Source organism: Cimex lectularius, unplaced genomic scaffold (genome assembly GCF_000648675.2).
Source record: "Cimex lectularius strain Harlan isolate CLEC.00 unplaced genomic scaffold, Clec_2.1 scaffold125, whole genome shotgun sequence".
Lineage (NCBI taxonomy): Eukaryota > Metazoa > Arthropoda > Insecta > Hemiptera > Cimicidae > Cimex > Cimex lectularius.
The window spans coordinates 460,034-478,739 of NW_019392662.1; the positions used below are offsets into that span (position 1 = coordinate 460,034).

Here is an 18,706-nt window from a genome sequence, read left to right on the forward strand (position 1 = left end):
GTTATCCACAATTTTGATGTTCCTTGTTTAGGCCTGTCAGACGCGTTTTCTCGTTCTTCTCGCCATCTTCGATAATGGTTGTTCAATTAAGGAATCTGGCAGAACGAAATAATCGGAAACGACTAAAGTACCTTTGCGTTGTGAGATTTCCTGACTTCGGGGATTCTTTACTAGTTTGATATCATTTTGGACAGACGCCTTAGTTAAATAAAGCCACCAGCTAAAGGACCAAACAACAAATTCATCACCCCTCAGGCCCGAAAGGAAATCGAACAGTATTGGAGAAGGTGATTTTGAGGCTGGAATTGAGAATTCAAATAGTTAAAGAAAAAAAACACAGTTAAATATTTTTAAATTATTTTTTAACATTGTCTTATAACATCAAAATGTGATGTTATAGCCATTCTAGCAGGTTCACCTCTTCGATCTTCAACATCTTTTCCTCTTAATCGACCCGCACAACCAGATTGGCTCATATGATTTTAAAAATGAATTTAAAAGTTTAAAAAACATCATGAGAGCTTTATATTAAATAGTTTTTTATATGGATAAAAACGGACACGGCGAGTAAGGTGATGGACGCTTGGATATATTCTGACGATGCGAACATTTCAAGATTATACGCTTCTTCTATAGATCCGTACATGGAAGGATAGGGATGCTGGCCGCAGGCGGGTCCCCAGGACAAGATCCCGATCACGTAACCATTGCAGACCAAAGGACCACCGGAATCGCCTTCGCAGACGTCCTCTTTGTCTGGAGCTTTGCCACAAACCTGATTTCGCCTACCCAATTCGCCCTCAGGTAGACACCTCATGACTGGCTGTTTGCACAACTCCGTCTGGCAGGTCGACAGCGACCACAGCGTGACATCGATTGATTTTAACGTTTCCGACGGGTCCTTATAAACAAAATCGTCCGCCTCTTTGTCGAACTCGACCGTCTTGTAACCCCACCCGGCCCCTTGGCAGACGACCGATTTGTTGATCATCTCTTTGATCTTCGTCCTCAATTCGACCGGGTTCCACGAGTAAACGGGGATCGTGCTGACGGTATTGCCCTGGTAGTAACGGCTGAACGGACGGCTCAGGGTGTAAATCCCGTAGTCGAACGTCCATCCGCCTCCTTTGCCCAGGCCGCAGTGGATGTGCCGTTCCGACTTGTAAATTTGCATGACCTGGCGTCCCTCGCTGTTGTAATTTTCCACTCCCGCCACGGCGATGATGTCCCTCACCAGAAACATGAAAGGCAGCCCGGTCCTGAACGAGCACATGCAGTGGCATGCCGTCAAGATCCTATCGAACGAGATCAAATTCCCTCCGCAGAAGTGACCGTGCGTCTTCCACTGAAGACTCACCAAGAACGGATATTCGCCCTTTTTAGCCTGCCTGCCTCCGACCACTTTTAGCTCCGCTCCCGTTGTTGAATCCTTTACATTAAATGTACAAAATATTGTAAGAAGTAAAACTATTATCATCCCGCTTAAAAATAAATATCACCACCATATGTTGAACAGTTTTTTTATTGAGATTATTAAAAAAGAATTAAGACGGAAATTAAAATTTGTATTATTTTTATTACCATGTGAATTCAAAAAACAACGAATAAAACACACTTTTTCAAAACTTAAAAAAAAAAATACAAAGTATTTACAAAATTTTTACAGATAGGTACATACATTTATTGTAGTCGTGGTATGTTAACAATTTTCAGAATAATAAAGGTGAAAACAATTGTACCTATTAAATAATAATAAAAAAATGTTAAAATAATCAAACATATATTTTTTGCATTCTTTGTGAATGACTACTATTATTATTGTTTGATGATCTTGATTGATTGATTGTTCAGAGTAATAAAAAAAATAATGTCCTCTTTATTGATCTAAAAGGAAAAAAACAAGCTTCTTAAGTATTGAAATTATTTGGTCAGAAAAAATACAAACCTCGTCCTCATCATATTTTCCCCTCATCCCTCCCATTGTTTATTTATATTTTTAAACTCAAAAAAGGGGAAGATATGGACATGTGATCATCAATTTTAACAAAACTGTTTTTTTATAGTACTAGATCAAGCTATTAGATACGTGTCTGAGTGTTCTTGCCAATGATCCTTAGAGCCGATAAAAAATATGTATTTTATGTAATTTACTTCTTTTTTTTAATGAAGTTTTCTGCGTTGGGTATGTATTTCAAAGATAAGATCTATCAATTGGTTGTTTTTTTTTTTTAGGTAGAATAAGAAAATATTTAGGGTCGTATTAAATGATGTATAAAAAAGTTTACAAAAACTGAACCTATTTCCATATAGTAAAACAAAAAATATTAGTTAAAAATTCGACAATTTGGATTTGTTTTAATCAACCTTTAAAACACTTAAAAATATAAATTTTTATTGATTATTCGGAAATCGAAAGATAATCTTCTTGTGTTGAGAGTGCCATGACACACAAGAATGGCACAATTATGCAGAAAACAAACACTTTGAGCCCTTAAGATGATCTCAATAAAGATTGAAACATTGGCATGACAAAGAAAATGTTTTTTCTAAAATCTACGTCACACCAGACCACATATCACAATTTCTGAATAATCAACGACTAACGGTCACTAATCACTACATTTATCCTAACACAAACTTAATTATCCCAACAAAAAAAAAACGACATTTTTTGGTCGGATTAACTAAGGGGGATTTTTGTATTTATTGGATCCAATAAATCAAATAAATTAAAAAAAACAAAAAAAAAAACAAGTTTTACAAGTTGGGATAAATGCAGACATATAAAAGTTTTTGATGGAAATTGTTTCAATCTAGGTACAGTCATTGCTTACAATTATATTGTAAAATTTATTTCAGCACTTTTTCCTGGAGAAATTGATGAAGCCTTTTAAGCTTCTCTATTGTAACAGGATCGATATTGGTAAAATTTGGGACATTTTCTAAATTCTCTTGTGGCATGACTGCAAAAACCTTTAAAAAATATAAACAAAATGAATAAGAAGTGTGGTATAGGAATAAAAATTTGAAAAAAAAAATTTACCCTTCCATCCAATAGTGGGATGTGTAACTGAGGCTCCTCGGTATCAGAGTAGAGGGGTACCATCAGCGGGCTTCCTGACATTGAAATGACCTGTTCTCCCATTATTGGCTTTCTATAAATCGGTCCAGGAGTTTGACACTTTATACTCGGCGTGACAGCCGCCACACGGTACGGTGTCTGATTTCTTGCCGGTGTTTCAAATGTATTTGATGATAATTTTTTATCTGAAAATAATAATAAATTTTTTTTTTTTTTGGGGGGGGGACGATGAATGAAAAATGGCTTACCATTTGATAAACTTCTAGAACTTCTAAGCTTTCGAGTTGACATTTTGTTTATTTTAGGTACCTTTACGATAAAGAGAAACAAAAATCTTTTACATTTTATACATAAAGCGTACTATATGTAATACAGTTTATTTGTTTGATACTTACAGCAGACCTTCCTCGGGTCATTTTCTTTTTGGGCACTACTGTTCCTAGGATTAAAGAAAATACATTAATAATGAAATAAAAAATGAAACTGAAATTTACCTACTTGGAGGTGGCATCTCATTTATTGAATTCCGATTAGACTGGCCTATGCTCTAAAAAAAAAAAAATAATAATAATAATAAAAAAAAAATAACGTGAATAGAAACTATGCAAAAAATTCAGATGACTGAATAAAAAACACTTATGAAACTGTTTAAGTAAAAACTAATACTGATGTAATCCATTCCAAATTTTTATTATTATTAATCTTTCCGCCTTACCAATACATCAACCAAGGTTTTTTTTTCTTTGTCTTTGAAAAAGGTAATTAAAAAAGCAATTACACCACTAGAAAGGAAATTAAATGGAGTATGTTTTCTGAATTTTTGCAGGTCTCTAGGTTTAGAAACAGTAGTTTAGAATCACTATAGTAAGTTTTTCAACTTTGATTTTTTTTTTTTACGTTCTGGCTACTAAAAAAGCTTATTTCACCGAAATTTACAAGTTTAGTATTGATCACATCTTATTGGAAATTTAATGTAGTTTTCAATTGTATCAATGCATTTGTCCAAAACCTTTTAGTTTTAGAGTTATCGTTGTTTGAAGCGATCGTGAAATCTTAAAAAATCAGAAAAGTGGAATTACTCCGAAAGTGTTGAGATTCGGGCCATAGTTAATTAGTACTTTTGGGTGCCATTTTGAATGTAGAATCTACTGGCAAAGATTTTTTATGATGGCGTTAATTTCTGTTATGATCATTTTAATTTAAGGCAACCATGTAGGAAGTGTAAGAACATATTTATTTATTAAATTTGCCATCGTGAGTATTATTTTTATTTTTTAAAGTCTTGGCTGAGATGAAAAAGCTAGTGTCACGAGCAGGATTCAAACCCCGAATTCGTAATAAGTAAAGTTAATTTGTTTTTAATATTACTTATTTGTACTTTCCTTTGTTTATGTCATGTGCTGTGTTTTGTAAATCACTTTTCTCATCTACTAAAATTAGTATTATAAAGAATAGGCTTTTTTATTATTTAAAAATAAGTGTTTTTTTTGTACGTGAACAATATTTGATTATATAAAACATAAATAGTTACATTATATAAGAAGATTAATTATTAATGTCACAATTTTTATTTTACTAATGTTAAGTAATCTGTCAACAATTTCAGTAAATAGCCACCTATCATTATAAACATTGTCGACTTACATGTCCATTTTCTATGGATCCAGTTTTGAACGCTACAAACATAGAAAGTGATTAGTAATTCAATAAGTAATTATAATTATATAATAATTAATTATAATTATAAGTAATTCAATTCCAGTTAACCTGTGAGATTATAAAAAATGACAATAGTTTCAATTATCACATGATACCTTTAATGACACAATCACGTATACTCATACAGTCATCCTAAAACAAAAACAAAAACATCTTTAGATGTAAGATACTTTATATTTGAAAATATTGTGTTAAATACACATATTGGACATTGTTCCTTCAAGAATTAACAAAGAATCTCATGCAGATTTATAATGCTGGACACTCGTGGTCAAATCCAACCAGCCAAATGAAGCATCGCTGCCCAAATACCCACATCACTGGCGAACCTGAGCTGCAGGGCTGAACATTCAACCAGACCAAACGCCATCACGCTACTCCAAACTAATACAGTGTGGTGTTTGTGAATGGGAGAAATGTCCATTTTATATCAAGAATTTTATTTAATGACCTGGAGACAGTAGTCGTTGCACTCAAAAGCACAACGCCCCTAGTCCTGACTGAATCACAGTTGATTTCGATAAATAAGGGCCCCTAGTGTTTTTACATGTCTCCCTAGATTGTTTAATCATATTTATAATTTAGGTGCTGATTCTCTATCTTTTGTTAAAATGATTATATTCCCTCATTTTAATCATGGCGATATCAATATGGGGAATTTCATGTCTAGACGACACAGCCAGCATTTTTTCTAACCTCCTGGCTAATCACACAGCTTCTGAAGTTTCGAGGAATGATTTGCTCCTTGAATACCAAATGGGATTTAGAAAAGGATACTCCATTTTCAATAACGTCTTTACTCTTTAATTTAATTAATTTGGAAAAGCATAATCAAAAGCTGTACTGCATTTTTGTTGATCTCAAGTCAGCTTTTGACACTGTTCACTGGAGGGGTTTTCTCCTAAAATTAAGCAATCTAGGAATATCAGCAAAACCTCTCTATCATAAATCAAGAGTGGAAGGTAAAGCCGAATTGTTTGATTTTTGTTTCAAACAAGGGTATTCCAACTGCTAAGTTATAAGTGTGTCAAGTTTGAATGCAGGGCCGCTGATTTGAGCCTGGGACCTTTACCTTATGATGATGAGTGCTGTGTCAACACCATAAGTTCTTAAAACTGACTAACATCCCTAAACAATATAGAAAAAGGGGTTCTTCATATTTATTCAGAGAAAACATCGGCTGTTGGCAGAAGAATCTCCAGCAAATACCATTGCGAATGTTTAAAATTGGCCAAATCTAGTCAGATTAGATTTACAGTCAGCTCTCCCTAAATACAAGTATGTTTAATTTAAGTAAAGAAAATTTAGAAGGATTGTCACTGAAGGACCTTAGATGATGGTTTAAATGCAGGTATTATCTGAACTCTGAATTGCTTCTGGGGTGGAAATGGGTTGGGTTCGCTCTGCAACGCAACTCAGGTGCAATCATCGACCAACAGGTACGACTTTGTTCATGGTCAGTCAGATTAAACCAGAATAAAAAAAAAAAAAATAAAAAAAAAAAATAAACATTCACCAGAAGTTCGACTTTGTTTAGTTTTATATTCATCATTTGAATTTATTTTTAATATTATGTATTATTTTTTAAAGTAATGTATATGAAATTCTTGTTTGATGACACATTGCAATGAGCTCCAGCATTGTAAATCACATTGGATGTAAATAAGATTCTCGAGTGTAAACAAAATTTTTGTAAATAATATTTTTATATAGTATTTTCTATTCTATTCAATCATAGGCCAGCCCCTGTTACAAACTATCTGAAGCTTGCTGCAGACATTCTTAAATCTGACTTGTCTATTGCGATCTAAAATGACTGGACACAACTTTCTTCCTTTATTTTTTTATTATTATTATACTACCAAGAAAAATGTACATATTAGTACTGATCTATAAAGCTAGGGTCTATAGTCTTAAGCAAGTCTATACATTTAAGTTCAGAAATTTAATTGTGTTTTAAACATACATGCACATAGCCTTTATCAAATGCAACAAACCTCTATAGTATCGAAACTGCAGAACTCCTTGTCCCCGGCAATGTTTCGAACATGCGGAATGAAGTTTGCAAAGGCTTTGATTTTGTGCTTTGTTATTTGGAACATCGCATTCAGAGAGGATTTGGAGTTTTGAACTGAAAATAAAGAGATAATCAACTGTGTTCTCAGAATACAAACCAAACGAGTCTATACCACAAGAGTCCAAGTCCGGCTTCTTCTGGTTTGTGCGTATAGGTGAACTGGCTGCCAGGGGGCTGCCGCAGGCTGTTGTATCTCGAGTCTTGTTCACCTTTCCTTGAGGCATCTGGGATTTGAAAAACAATAAAAGCAAATTAATATTATTACTTAATAAAATTATGTCAAATTATTTACAAAAGTCAGAATTCTCTTCAGATTAGTCAACATTAAAAAAAAATTAAAATACAATATATGCAAACAATATATTGTTTCTTATATTCCTGTTCTGCTAGGATAGGCGAAATAGGATGACCAAAGAACCCCCAAACTACAGAATCATCACCACTCCACAGACCTAAACCGGGGCACCTAAACATCTGTGATTTCACAAATCTATTTACGTAAAAGTGAATATTCATATAAGTGTTAATGATAAGAACAAAAACTATTAAACTGATTTTGATGAAACTTTCACTTTGTTTTTATTAATGCCAGGCAGGTTTAGAGACTAGAGTCATATAACAAACAATGGGTGTCAAGATTTATAAAATAGAGAAATAAACACTTTTTATTTTGAATCTTTGTCAGTTTTGTGTACATACCTTTTAACTAACCTAGCCTGACTGGCTGTGTTATAGTAGATGTTGGGGTTTGGTCTGCGAGTTGGTAAACAAACACAGCCAGTCAGATTACGTTACGTAAAGGTATGCATGGTTCAACATGAGTTCACCGACTCGCAGACCCCTTCATCTACTTTTTATTTTCCCCCTGGCAACGCCGGGTTGTAAAGCTGATGCTTGATACAATACAGCTCATCGATCATTCCAGTGAGACGATAAAGGGAGGCTAAGGACTAAGGAACCAACGAGAATAGAAAATTCTAAGTTTCACAGTTTTGACTTTTTAATGCTTTGACGGTGGCCTGTCTATCTGACTGTTTTTGTATTCTCTGTTCATATTGATTTAGTCTACATGGACTTCTTTCTTGAAATACTGATGTACTTAATTCGCTGTAAGATGTGGGCCCAAATAATCCTCCCCCTAATTTCTTGTGACATGTAAAGATTGGCATACGAACAAATCAAAACCTCCTTGAATGTGGGGTTTTCCACCGGATATATCTTTCAGATACAGTAAATCGTTCAGATGTTGCAAATAGATAACTGATGAATAAATAAAACAGGTAGTTTGAAATTTAGACATCTGGATCAGACAATCATTTCATACTATTGTAAATGTGCTGCCAGTATAAGAGCTTATTGGTTACATTAATGCTACGAGCAAATACACTCAGTAAAACAAGTCTCCCAACCTTCAATGATAAAGATAAAAACCTTTTAAATGAAAATAATAATGGGCTAAATTGATTACAACACAATGTCTCGGAACTATAAACTTTAATCAACAACATAAACCATGTAACAAGTAATAGTATTTCTGAGATACAAATTAAATGATGTACATGTATAGTTATATGTTTCAAGCAAACAAAGTCTCTGAACAGATTATTTTTCATTTGTTTATTTACTAACACCTATCTAAACATTATCTAAGAAATCTGTAAGACCACCCCTACTTTTTATTACTGCTAAATCAATGATTTTCGATAGTTTTTTTGTAACATCCAGGGATGTCTTAGTCCACTCCTGTAAAACCTCTTCTTTCATTTTTTTTACGCTACCATCTAATATGATCCCAAAGTGCTTGGTAGGGTTTAAATCAAGCAATTGGAGAGGTGTCTGGAGCTGCCTACGAACAATAGTTGTCATTCTTGAGTTTTCTGGGCCATGTGTTAGGGGTTGATGTCTTGCTATAAGGAAAGTCCTTTCTATATCTAATTTAATGTTTTCCTTCAAATTCTGTTGTGGATGATATATTAATCCCATCAATGTGTAAATGGCAATCTTCTCTATAGCCATACAGCCCGAGTCAAGCACCTCACCGGCCCATGTTTTACTGTCAGAAGTGTATTACATTTGCTCTCATCAGTGAAAATCACAGTCTACCAAAAATTTTTCTCTTTCTTAAACACTCTTTAGTAAACTGTTGGCGCTTTTCGCTGTTCTTCTTGCTTAGTGCTTCTTTCTGGGATTACATCCGTGCATTGTTTTTAAACAGTTTTTCACACTGTTTGGGGCAGAACTGAAATATTATAATCCTGATACAATTTTGGGAACATAGAATACAATGCACTTTGAAAATGGCACACTTTTGAATGGCGTTCTTTTTTTCTGGGTGGCCTAAACGGGTCTGTTTTCACCTTGCTCCTTATACTGGGAGATGATGCAATGAATTGTTGAGGGTCACTTATTAAGTACATTTCCTATTTCATAAAATGATTTTCCTTCATTATACAATCTAAGACTTCCCGAATGAACTGCGGTATTTCCATATCAAAGGCTAATATTGTACTAACTACCGTAGTCTCTTGTTATCTGCAGGGTATATATACAAAGCATCACCGTGTATAACAAGAACAATGGATAATAGGAAACACCTACAATTTTAGGCTTTGAAGCATTTTCTTCCATCTGCATACCAATCAGACACTTTCTGTACCTTGTGTGTCTATCATCAATGTTATGTATGAACACACTTATGGACACACACACACACACGCACGCGCACGCACGCTGAGAAGCAAAAATAAGTGGCCACCCTTAATATTTTTAATTATTTCTTAGACAATCGTCCATTCATTATCTTACAATATTTTAAAGATTAAAGGCAATTAAAACAGATTAAATCTCCCACTTGAGTTTAAATCAGATTTTGTAAATAAATCTGAATAGTCAATCTTTTCTTTGTTGGTTTTTCTGTAAAGCTTCTTTCTAACGTTTCGGTGGCTTGATTTTTTTTAAGTTGTACAGTTTGAAGTTTCAAATAGTTTGAGTGATGGTTTTAAGATTTGGCTAGAATCTTAGCATTGTTGGAAGATGGAAGGAGACAAGGGTATGTCGCCAGGATGCTTAACATTCCCAGAACAACTGTCTGAAGGGTCTTCCATTGCTACCAAGATTCTGAATGTTACTCAAGAAAGTATGAATCAGTTCACCATCGTTTCATATCTCAGGGAGATGATTATTTTGTTGTTTCAAATGCACTCGACACTGCAATCGACATTCTAACACTGTTGAGATCAAGCAATGACTTTAACAAGTTAGAAATGTTAACGTCAGTTTACATAACGCAAAGACTTTCAGATGATGAGATTACATGGGAGAAGACTTGCCACTAGTCCAGTACTTTTGACAAGATATAAAAGCTCGGTTAAGTTTTCAAGACTCATCAATTGGTCTGAGCAAGGTAGGACTAAAATTTTCTTTTGGATGAGTCGAGGTTTTATTTGAGGTCTTCTGACAGTTGAGAGAGAGTTTGGAGAACAGGAGAGCGAGCTATCCAAAACATTTTCACTCCTGACAATTTATGTAGGTGGTGGTGTTATGCTTTGGGGAGGCATTTATATGGAAGGTCGCACAAACATCATCTTCATCAAGGGTTCCCTAACAGCTGCACGATAGATTAAAGATGTGTAATCAAAAGTTGTTCCTTATATGGCGCTGGTTTTACTTTTATGCATGACAATGCAAGGCCTCAAACAGCTAGGATTTGGTGACAACTTGGAACGGGCTTCTTGAATTGAAGTTTGGAATGACCAGCATACAGTCCCAACCTTATACACCTTTGGAACGAGATGTAAAAAGCTGCCCAGTGATGTCTGAAAATTTGCAGGAATTAAGAATAGCGCTGTTGGAGGAGTAAGAAAATATTCCAGCACTACATTTAAAACCTCATAAAATCGATGTTAATGTTAAACAAGCGATGATCAATGTACTGAATTGAATATTTTCTTGGTTGTTTCCATAGCAACATTTTTGATGAAATTGTTTTAATCAGTTTAATTTTTTATTTAGCTATAACTTATACGTTTCTTTAAAAAATATCCAGTAAACAACAAACAATAAAAGTTATAACAATTACAAGTGCTCATTAAAAACCATTTTTGCCTCTTAATTTTTTTAAAATAAGAATGCAATTATGCTCTTTTTCTATGTTTCACCACCTTCCTACTCTCATATCTTTCTCACTCACCTGTAGAACTCAACAAAATGGGCAACCTTAAGCAAAACATGATTGCTATTAAGATAATATTGCACAAAGTAAACAAAGTATCAGGCTGTAGACTGTGAACTTTGTTGGGAACTTATTTCGCCTCTCGATTAACTTCAAACTAATTAAGAATACAAATAACCTTGTATTCTTAATCATTTATTTTTCAATGTTCCCTTTAAATACTAAAAAAATGTACAAGAATGTTTTCAAATCCAACGACTTATGAGAAAGTAGGATCTCCCATTTTGGGCAAACCAATAGGTAACTGAGACTTTTTACTGAGTGTAGGTACAGGCCAAATAATAATAGTTAGTTAACAATAGTTAAAAAATTCAAATTAGACAAAGCACACGGTATTTGATTGACTGGCTGTGTAAAAGTTAAGGAAAAAATTGACAGCCTCTCCTGCATGATGAGTATTGTTCAAGTAAGTCTTTTAGATGGATTACTAATAAAAACATTATGCCTAATCTTTCTAAGTCATTAATATGTCTTTATTAATTTCAAAACATTGGTCAAACATTCAAAACAATGGTTGATTGTGTACTCAGCCTGTTTTGGAATACGATTTTCTTACCTTTTCTGTCAACAGATCGGCGTTTTATTTATTAAGAAGCCACGGCACTTTTTTTTTCCCAGTCTGCGAGGCCGAACATCAATCCCGTAATAAAATCAAGCCCACTGTAAAGTTAAACGATACAGAAACCTGTGGAGTCAAGTCAAGAGTGTAAACTACACAGTACACAGCATTCCTTGGCGCAAAAAAGCTGTTAAGCAAGATTCGATACATCGATATTTGCGACTTGTCTATTAAAGATCGAAGGAAAACTAACAGATTATATTCAATAAATTACTAAGTGATTTAAACATAAATAATAATAATTAAAGTAACAAAAACCGATTATAAATTTGTTTAAATATAATAAAAAATACACCATGCTTTAAAGGCTTGGGAGTTTGTTTTTAATAACATCAAACCTTTTAATACATAAACAAATAGCAAGTCGTCGCATTTTTAAATTTACAAATAGCATCATAGTTTGGCTATTAAATTAATCCAATAAATATGTATAATAAAAAAATGTAATAAAAGTATCGATACTGATCGAGCGCAACAAGTGATTAGGGAGGCAGAATGCTTATGGCTGACATATCAGTTCCACTATCACAATCGATCCGATATTTTATTTCCTTTATGGAATAATGTTCTGTTTTGAGAAGTTTTAATTTAAGTTAAGTTTAAGTTACGGGTTCGTCCTTAAGACCTTTTGAAACTAAAGTTTAATTATGAGTTTGCCGCATGGTGGAGCGACAGCAGCAGGAGAATCGATAGTGCTGAGTGCCAACGGTCAACCGTCAACGGTCAGTTACCCTTACTATACTTATTATCTAAAATTTTGTACCTTTTCTCGGTGTTTTGGTCTGCCAGACTCGTTTGGACATTTTGTCATCTTCAGCCGTTGGTTAGGATATAAGCAGGGTGAGGCAAAATATGAACGGTGTCTGACATACCAAAACAACTAGAGTTGGTAGATTGCCAATCTGTGAATTCATGCTGAATTGGTCGTCATTTATCGGGCCCGCCTTTTTTTTATTTTTTTTTTTAATTTATATTATAAAGGCGATCAACCGCTTTGGGTCATTTTCCGCCTTAAAAAACTTTCAAGCTGGGTGGTGAGTGGGCCACAGCTCAGGAACCCCCCGATAGCAGAAACCAGGGCCCCGGCAGCATCACACCCCTTCACAACCACCACCCGATGGGCATCCAAACCGCACCCCAAGACACCCCCCAACATTGAGTGGATTACAGATTATTGAATAAAATGAATGTTCTTTTGTATTAAATTATTATGTCATTTTATCTTCATATTTCCGAAATTAGTTTAGTTTTTTTAAGGAAAGTTACTAGTTTGTTTATTTGGTCGGAGTCATCGCCAAGCGAGTCTTTGATGTTGGTTGGAATTTCCAATTTGTCAAACTGTGTTTAACTGTTATTCTTTCTGTGCAAACATCACAAAGCGGAGTCTCTTTTTTTGCCATGAGATAAGAATGAGTAAGCCTACAATGACCAATTCTCAGCCTAGCAAGGACAACTTCTTCGTGCCTGGAACCTCTATGAGATGAGGCCCAAGGTTTTACACGGTTTTTTATCTACCTAAGTTTGACATTAGAAGTCGTTCCTTAACCATCGGGTCCGCCTTCACTTAACTTTGCTAAAATCGACGAACCCCCGGTTGAGACTATTAGGACAGGTCAGGATGACTGTAAAATACGAAAAATTTAAATTGTTTAAACAATTTCCAAGCAAAGAGACTGCTGGATCTTAACTTTATTTGTTACCATTCAGTGTGTAATATGAAATGTTCACTCTCTGCTCATGCTGTGGGACATATTTACAAATGGATCTAATTTAATTAAAAGGTTTCCTTTTATGAGGTAATGAGCCCGTAATTACAGGTAATTTTGACCTACTTATCCTCGCTGAGGTTTCAGTCAGACGCGTTTCTGCATCTGAATATATTCAGTGATTGGGGTGACAAAGAATCAGATTATAAAGCCGAATATTTCATAATAAGACAGTGAATATTTCTTTCAATGTATAGCGTAACCCAACACATTATTTGGTACCTTTGTTGGCGTCGTCTTTTTGTACCACGCATTCCTATAAATAGATAAACGCTAAGAAAGGATGTTTTGAAATTCAATCCCTAAGGGGATGATATGGACAATTTTTTACTATGTATGGACCGAAGTGACCTGAAGGGGAGAAGAACTTGAGAAACGAGATATTATGTTAGAAAGCCATAGAGGCACTCTGCATTGCATAAGAAAGATACATTAAAACAGAGACCCGCGTGGACAAAGTCGAGGGTAAAAGCTAGTGATAAATAGAAAATTCATACGATCATCTTACAAAACAATGGTACATTGAAGTAAAGAGTCATGATTTCAACATCAACAGGCGGATGCTTAATCGCATGAATCGCATAATCGTATGAATTACACAAATCGCACAGGGATCACATCTCCCCATATGCGGACGACCTTAAGATAGCAACTGTGCTTCGGCCTGAACAGTCCAAACCTTAAGAATTCCTCCGTTAGTGGAGGCAGAGGGAAAGACCCTTAAATCCCGAACAAAAGTTCTTTTTTCCCATTGAGGCCGTTTTTGGAAGTTTCTGGCTGCGTGTAGTGTTGACAGTAAGCCTTGAGGATTTCCTTGAGGAAAATCCTCCGGAGGTTATTTCCTCTTGTACATAATGGCTAACTTGAGACAATACTAGCGAGAATAGGCGGACCAGAATGATCGGAGTTGACAAGGTCTACAAACCAAACGATTTGTGAGATTTCTCCGTGTGGTCTGCGGGGTGATGAACCAACCTGCAATTTGTCATTACCGATCATTCTAGCCTACCCATCCAGCCCAGCGAAGTTAGGCAGGTCAAATTTGCTGCTTGATTGTAATCTAGAGTTGAGAAGGTAAAGCGCCTTTTGCCTTATGACCATCAAGAAAAAAATGCTCTTGTTATAGCTAATTTTTTCTTTGAGGTCTGCAGAGTTAGAAAGCTGTAGTTTGATCTTTTTGATCGTTTGCTCTGATCATGTTAAACCGCCACTGAATGTTGTGAAATGCTAAAATCCAAATCTGGCAGATCAAAACAGTAAAAGTAGAGTGAGTTAAGATTAAATCATGACGGTTTTACTCTTTTTGGCCAGATAGACATTCGAACACATTACCAGCATTGCCAAAACTATAGATTGTCCATTTTAGCAATATCTTTTTAAACGTGCCTTGGTATTCCTTTTCATGATTTCTTCTTTCGCCTTATTTTAAATCTTTTTTATCGTTGTTTTGTTTGATAAATTATCTATTTCTAACAAACTTTAATTACTTCGGCATTTCACATTACTTTTGTATAATCTGGAAGAAATTCGTCTGCACAGAACATTCTGTTTTTAGAAGGTTAGAGACTGTGTACACCGAGATTTGACCATTTTTAATTGACTCGACCAGCTAAGCGTTCTGAAAAAGTTAAGTCTTTTGTAAGTAGGGGCCGAATCAGATTTTGAGATGGGCATGTTTCCTAAAACTAACGAGGGAATAGCACAACTTTAGTTTTTATTATAGGCTATCTAATAAGCGAGGAGTGTTTCTATCCTAGCTGAAAAAGAGAGATACACATCATCATAAATCATTGTGTGAACGGAGAATATGGATGTTGTAAAATTTTATTTAGGAATGCATAGTACTTAAAACACATCCTTGTGATAGCACGCTTTTGAATTAGAGGGTCAAGGAGTATCTGCATTTCACTCGTTCTTTCTCAAATAAACTTGAAAATAAGTCTTTTACTATATTTTTTAGATCTGTTTTTCAAAGTATATGATATAAAAGTTACATTGTGAGGAGAAAAAAAATGAAAATTTTCCTAAGTTATCTATTTCGTTTTTATTTTTATTTGATCATATATTTGGCCAGCACACAAATAGCGCACTGTGCTAATTAAAATGTCACTCATTAAATCAATACCAGTAACAATAGCATGGAAAGCATAGAAGGATTTTAAAAGTAAACAAGGTATCGACAATGAAATTATAGGGAAATTTGAGCCGACAATTCTTTCTGTCGTTATTACATGGTAGGAATGTGACTACAATACTAAGTTCTTTTAAGTTTTTTCCTGTTTTGTGCAAGAGGACATTCGTTAACGGTTTCAGCTTGAAAAAATTCGATTTCAATAGGTGTAATAAATGTACCTTTCCTCTTCTACAAAAGGACTCAACTTCAACAAAAGGAAAATTGGGTTATTTTTAGGGGACCGATCGATCCCTCACTCGAGTTCGATGAAGAGCCGAGGGTTTGCAATTAGTTGAACAAATAAGAAGCGAGCCGGTAAACTTATATCAGGCTCGAACACTTCAATTATTTATTTATTTTTATAAATTTTTACAACTATTTAAAGTTTATTGTTTTTATGTAATTAAGCCGTTACGCCCCAGTTCCCTTCTTAAAGTCATACGATGTACTGTAATGTCTTAAACATTGCAAATGTACGACTTGGTCCGTGTCCAGAGCAAATGTACTGGTTCGTAAAATTTCCTCTCGACAGCATTGAACAGATTTATGATTAATGCTATCATTAATTTCTCGGAAAGTGGGCACATTAGTAAACGTTGTTCCTATCCTAATTTATCATCCCTGGAAAAAACCTTGCAAATTTGCCAGCATTGTTTACAGAGCTTGATAAACATTTATATTTTTCCTCTAATGGGCTGATGTTTCGATTCACCAATGTGCAAACATTTTATTTCAATTTTCTCCTCTAATATTTGTTTTTGAACGGCAAACAAGACATCATTTCAACAATACAACTCTCTTCTGGAAAATGATAATTTTGAACGCTTCTTTGGTATTTTAGCCCTTAACGTTCTAAACGTAGACGTTCAACAAAAATTAAAATTTAATAGCCGACTCCAAGTATCTTAGCAGGCCTCAAAATTTATTAAAAACCAAGGAACGCTAAAGTATGAATACTTTTCATTAAAATATTTTTTTTTTACGGTGAATTAAAAAAAAGACTCAAAGAATAAGCACCAATTCTGCTTTCAAGATCCGGGATGACTCTCCACCCGGGAATTGAAGAGTCGCCCGCTAATGAATCCTTCTTTAATTAAAAAGTAAACCACCACAAACCCCAAGATGATGCCTGACTTAGCACAACGTATAAATTATTATATTCTGGTAGCAAATTGTAAAATTATGTGTGTAAACATCCGAGCAAGAAAAATACAATTTATCATCGTTACTAATTATTAAATACAAGATTTTTCTAATTAGATACATAAGAAAAGTTATTACACTATTTAAAATTAAACACAACAAATAAAATTTTTACCACTTAGCAGTAGCAGAACACTGCCACCAATTCACTAGTTTTCGTGGTTCGATTTATCAAATAATATCTTTCAATTAATTAATCTTTACGTAAGGTATTGGCTGAGATAAAAAGTCAATGTCACGAGCGGGATTCGAACCCTCGACCTTCGACTAAATACGCAACTTCCCATCTCAACCTATAGCCTTTCGAATTTTCCCTCCTTTTTGCCATTTTTCAAATGTGTTCAAAATACACGACATTTTAAAAATGGCAAAAAGGAGGGAAAATTCGAAATGTTGGGTTGAGTTGGGAAGCTAGGGCCCGAGTGGATCGAAGTCACGATTGCTCAAGTGGTAGAGCAGCGGCGTATTTAGCCGAAGGTCGTGAGTTCGAATCCCGCAAGTGACACTGACTTTTTTTATCTCAACCAATACCTTACGTAAAGACTGCCACCAATGTTCAAATCCTATTTTTTCTTATTTTTTCCTCATACTTATAATACTGTTTAAGGATTTATTTGTACATTAGACAACAAGAACATACAGAAACTCTACAAAAACTTAGCACTAACAGCACTGACACTATAGCAAGCATTGAACATGGTTTTCTGGAGAGGAAAGCAAATAAAGTAATAGGGTAGGATGGATCGGGAGCTTGATATGTAACTTATGAAAGGGGGATATTATGAGGACTTTTAATTGGACGGATTGGATGCGTTTGATATTAGATAGTTTGGCTGACCCTCACTCCGTAAGTCTTGTACAGAGTTAGTTGAGTTTTGACGGTAAAAAACATATTTTATTCCAAAGGTCTTCATAGTTGTTAAAGTCTTCTGCTAAGCAAGTTGTCTATTATGTCTTGTGCGGAAATTGCACGGCAATCCGCTGGCCAGGTATAGTCCTAAGCATTGTGTTGTTCATGTAGACCTTTTCTTTCAATGTAAATGTACCCCCTAAATGTTATATTTTTCTCCATTCAATCTTGTCATTAACGTTTTACACCAATTTGATAAACGTCGGATTAGGATATTGGATAGGATTCGAGTTAGAAGACAGAATTGCGGTGTAACACTCTTAGGTGATAATGATGGTGTTTGGAAAGTACAGTATATGTTGTACAGGAAAGCCAACAGTATAAATAGTACATGGTGGGACCATGAATGCTCCCTTGTCGGACGCAAGTGTATTGATCACATCACTTCTCACTGAAGCATCGGTCACTTAAATAGAATTCAGTGATATGGTAATAAGGGTGTATAGGAAGATTTTCAATTTTAAAGGATGCCTGGGTATGACCCTATCAAAATCACCCTATGAAAATTCTTTCCAGACCTAATGCTTTGCAGTCAAATATACGTTCCAAGGTTTCTGCTTTATTACGACAGATTTAGCATGTTTCTGTCTCGACAGTTTTTCCAATTTTTTTTTAAGGATGGTATTATGCAGATGTTTTTAGATTTGTATAAATTTTTATCAGAGTTAATTAATGTTCTTTGACATAGCAAAATGTTTGCCAATTCATACCCAATTGTTGTTAATTCATTTTTGGAAAACAAAGTGTACTTCTCGAAGAAAAAGGTAGTTACTACAGAACGTTTATGTTGTTAGTACCTTTCTTGCTGTTCACTATTACAAAGGTGTCATTCCAAGTTTCCTCATTCAATGGCGAAAAAAAAATTACAAAATAAGGAACGGTCTTGAAGAAGAAAAAGCAAATTTAGTTGCTAATACCAAGCTTTC

General features: G+C 34.8%; 2 protein-coding genes across 2 annotated transcripts; both read right to left on the reverse strand.

Annotated features, from left to right (window-relative positions):
* Nucleotides 1-403: 403 nt before the first annotated feature.
* Nucleotides 404-1,507, reverse strand: LOC106668698 (trypsin theta-like). The gene has a single exon (XM_014397671.2). It carries the CDS (start codon nucleotides 1,475-1,477, stop codon nucleotides 524-526), a length of 954 nt encoding a protein of 317 aa, XP_014253157.1. The 5' UTR covers nucleotides 1,478-1,507; the 3' UTR covers nucleotides 404-523.
* A 1,049-nt stretch (nucleotides 1,508-2,556) lies between these two features.
* LOC106668701 lies at nucleotides 2,557-11,821 on the reverse strand. Its single transcript, XM_014397676.2, has 10 exons — nucleotides 11,666-11,821; nucleotides 6,991-7,102; nucleotides 6,799-6,932; nucleotides 4,897-4,933; nucleotides 4,727-4,758; nucleotides 3,581-3,629; nucleotides 3,478-3,521; nucleotides 3,331-3,391; nucleotides 3,044-3,267; nucleotides 2,557-2,973 (listed from the first exon to the last, which is right to left on the reverse strand). The coding sequence occupies exons 2-10, from the start codon at nucleotides 7,100-7,102 to the stop codon at nucleotides 2,851-2,853; spliced, it is 816 nt and encodes a 271-aa protein (XP_014253162.1). The 5' UTR covers nucleotides 11,666-11,821; the 3' UTR covers nucleotides 2,557-2,850.
* Between the last annotated feature and the right edge of the window lie 6,885 nt (nucleotides 11,822-18,706).